This window comes from Sinocyclocheilus anshuiensis, unplaced genomic scaffold (assembly GCF_001515605.1).
Source record: "Sinocyclocheilus anshuiensis isolate Anshui unplaced genomic scaffold, SAMN03320099.WGS_v1.1 scaffold438, whole genome shotgun sequence".
Lineage (NCBI taxonomy): Eukaryota > Metazoa > Chordata > Actinopteri > Cypriniformes > Cyprinidae > Sinocyclocheilus > Sinocyclocheilus anshuiensis.
The window spans coordinates 1,858,192-1,861,669 of NW_015546118.1; the positions used below are offsets into that span (position 1 = coordinate 1,858,192).

The 3,478-nt window shown below is 38.8% G+C and overlaps 1 protein-coding gene across 1 annotated transcript in view; it reads left to right on the top strand.

The window, feature by feature from the left end:
* The window catches only part of LOC107700938 (carboxyl-terminal PDZ ligand of neuronal nitric oxide synthase protein), a 43,923-nt gene that overhangs the window by 19,667 nt on the left and 20,778 nt on the right, over positions 1 to 3,478 (top strand). Inside the window, exons 3-5 of the mRNA XM_016502812.1 lie at positions 2,554 to 2,646; positions 2,809 to 2,867; positions 2,970 to 3,078. Of these exons, the coding sequence (XP_016358298.1) occupies positions 2,554 to 2,646; positions 2,809 to 2,867; positions 2,970 to 3,078 (261 nt within the window). The remainder of the gene's footprint in view (positions 1 to 2,553; positions 2,647 to 2,808; positions 2,868 to 2,969; positions 3,079 to 3,478) is intronic.

Consider the following 3,478-nt stretch of genomic DNA (forward strand, 5'->3'; position numbering starts at 1 on the left):
AATTTGAGTTGAATTACTGAAATAAATGAACTTTTCCATGACATTCTAATTTATTGAGATGCACCTGTATGTGGCGCTAGGATGCGCCTTCTGGGAGGGGGGTGAATTGTCACGCCCCTGGACGTTCTGTGTGTGTGTGTTTTTCTCCCCATGTGCTCCCTGTGACCTAGTTTTCCCTCATGGTTGATTGCCATTCCGTTCACCTGTGTTCCCTTAATTATCCTCATTAGTTCCTTGTTACTTAAGCCCAGTGTTTCCTAGGGGTGGGAGAAAAAAATCGATTTTCCGATGTTAATCGTGATAAATCACGACTGACGTAACGTCTCCGTTCCCTCCTTCAGCGAACGAGGGTTACACAAGTAACCTAGACGTTCTCTGAGTTCCCTTTCAGTCGGTCACTCTCGACGTCACGTCGGTGACCGATGAATTGGGATCTCGCTTAGAGAGACCAATCCACTTCGAGTGTAAACTAAACGAGCCAATGTAACGTCTCCGTTCCCTCCTTCAGCGAACGAGGGTTACACAAGTAACCTAGACGTTCTCTGAGTTCCCTTTCAGTCGGTCACTCTCGACGTCACGTCGGTGACCGATGAATTGGGATCCCAATTTGTCGGTCACCGACGTCACGTCTCCGTTCCCTCCTTCAGGGAACGAGGGTTGCATACGTAACCGAGACGTTCTCTGTGTTTGAGTTATAATAAATGTGGTTTCCCGATCCTGCTCCTGCGTCGTGCTCTTCACAGCAGACACATGTGACAGCTGCAAATGCATATTGCTTCAAAAACACAGCAACAACCACCACACCAAAACAATTATTATTCTTATTGAGTACCATATGTATAACTTTTATAAATACAAAAACAGAAGGCCAAAATGATCTGCTATATGGCTGGATTAATTGTTGTAATAAACCAAATGTATATTTCCTCATTTAAAGGGATAATTCCCAAACGGTTGAGTCATTGCCATTGACTTCTATAGAGTAAATGATGACAGAATTTTCATTTTTGGATGACCTATCCCTTTAACAGATGCAATTGCCCAAAGCAAATTACAAATAGATGAGTAATTTAACACATGTGGTCTAAGTGAAAATAAGCATCTCTTCTCATTCTAATAGACCAGTGAATCTCAACCTTTTGGAGTACCGGACCCCAGTCCAATTCAGAACCATGCTCAAGGACCCCAGAACAAAATTGACTCGTATCATTTGTGTCTTTGTGAGGACCAAATGCAGTCAAGTATAATTCAAGTTAGCTGACTTGTCCAGTATTTGGCCATATCATCAGCTATATTGGAATTTTCTTTCATGGGAACATGTCATGTCAAAATATACAACATTTATACAAAAATTCATACTTTATACGGACCCCCTGGCCTTATGTCAAGGACCACTAGGGGTCCACGGACCCCTGGTTGAGAAACACTGTAATAGACAGTCGTGATGGTGATTAACTCTGACAAGGTAGTTTAAAGTTTTAGCAACTTCAGCACACTCAAGCTCTTCAGCAAGACTAAAGGTTTGTCATCTACACACGTGGACAGACCTGTCATGTCCTTTTCCTGTAGTACATCTCGTGCAGTCTTTATGTTTCCACCATCGCTCCTTGTTTTCCTCTAGCCTACAAGAGATGGACAGAACAGCGTTCGGCGAATGAGTGTAGCTCTCTCAGTTCAGTCCAGGACTTGACTTCAATAATGAATACGAAGTCTTTCAGCAGAAATGATTCATATCCAACTCAACGAGTTTCAAAGAACGCAAAAACTCAAATAGTGCCTATCTGAATCATTCAGACTGAAGACATTTGGAAATAAATAATTCTTGGACACATTTCATGCAAAGTTGCAATATTTTTTTTCTTCTTTATTCTGACCTTACAGGAGAACAGTGCTGATTCAAGTAGTTTGATGCTCTGATAAGCACAACATGCAAAGTACATACAAATATCTGGATCTCTCTGTCTGCTATCTTAAATATGTAGTATATATTTTCAAGGAGCTCCTTGCCGTGCATTCTGGGATTGTATTCTCAACATACAGTGCCTACGATACATAAAATGTAAACAATGTATAATGCTCAATTAAAATGTACGAGCGTGAGTAAGAGAAAGCAAGTCAAATGCTAACATAGGCCATATTGGGAAACTTGAGAAACAGTAAAAACATTTATAATGTTCCAAAAGATTTCTGTTTCAAGTAAATACTGTTCTTTGACACTGAAGACACTAAACACTAAAGCTGTAATAGCTGCTAAAAATTCAGCTTAGCCATCACAGGAATAAATTACATATTAGAAATCATAAAAGAAACCAGTCGCCAGTTTTTACATCAGTTTCAGCTCTTTAAGAAAGTTGTTGTTTATTGTAAATACTTCATTATAATGTAGTTTTAATTAGGCTCTCAGGGCAGGACTGATTGTTGATTCGTCTATTTTCATAATTTAGCAGTTTAGGTGCTAATGAGTACTAACTGGTTTAGAATTGGTCCCAGTACTTCAGTTTGATTGGTCATAGTCTCTCCATGCCTTTTAATCACTCTGTTTTTTCCTTGCAGTTTGAGTTCAAGGCAAAGAACGTGAAGAAGAAGAAAGTGAGCATAGTGGTTTCCGTAGACGGGGTCAAAGTGGTGCTGCGCAAAAAACCCAAGGCATGTGTGATCTCATTAGCCCTACACCTCTGACATGACACATGAATATCATTATCCTGTATCAGAATTACAGTACTAGAATTTAGAAGTTTATATTTTTATCTCATTCATAATGAGCATTTGCAGTAGAGTCCCTGACATTTGCCTTGTTTTGACCTCAAGAGGAAAGAGTGGACGTGGGATGAGAGCAAGATGCTGGTTATGCACGACCCCATATACAGGTGAGATGCAGAAAATATAACAAAATAAATGATATTTCGACAAATTATATTGTATTAATGTTTAGCCTATGTTAACTTTTTTTTTTCTCTGTTTCCTCCTAGGATCTTCTATGTATCCCATGATTCTCAGGATCTGAAGATTTTCAGCTACATTGCTCGTGACGGATCCAGTAACTCGTTCAGATGCAATGTATTCAAGTCCAAAAAAAAGGTAGAGCATTCTTTTTTTTTATGTAAAAGGCAAAATAATGGTCTCCTGTTACTCTCTTTCTCTCTGCCACTTTGCCCCAGACCAAGGATAAATATCATGATGTATGCCATTTTTTCAGTCCATCTTGTCCTTGAGCAACTGGTGAAATTTGTAGAGGGCCTTAACCTTGATACTCTTCACCTATTTGTCTCTGTTGTCTCTGTTGTTCTTGTCATTCTTTGCCCTTTGCTTTTTTTTCATGGAATTGTAGTAGCACAGCCCCCGTAATGGAAAAAAAAAAAACCTACCTATGAACAAAAAGCAGAAGAAAATGATTTTATATGATATAATCATATTTTTGATATTTTGATCATATTATATGATATAATCATATTTTTGGTCATTGTATTGAAAAAAAAAA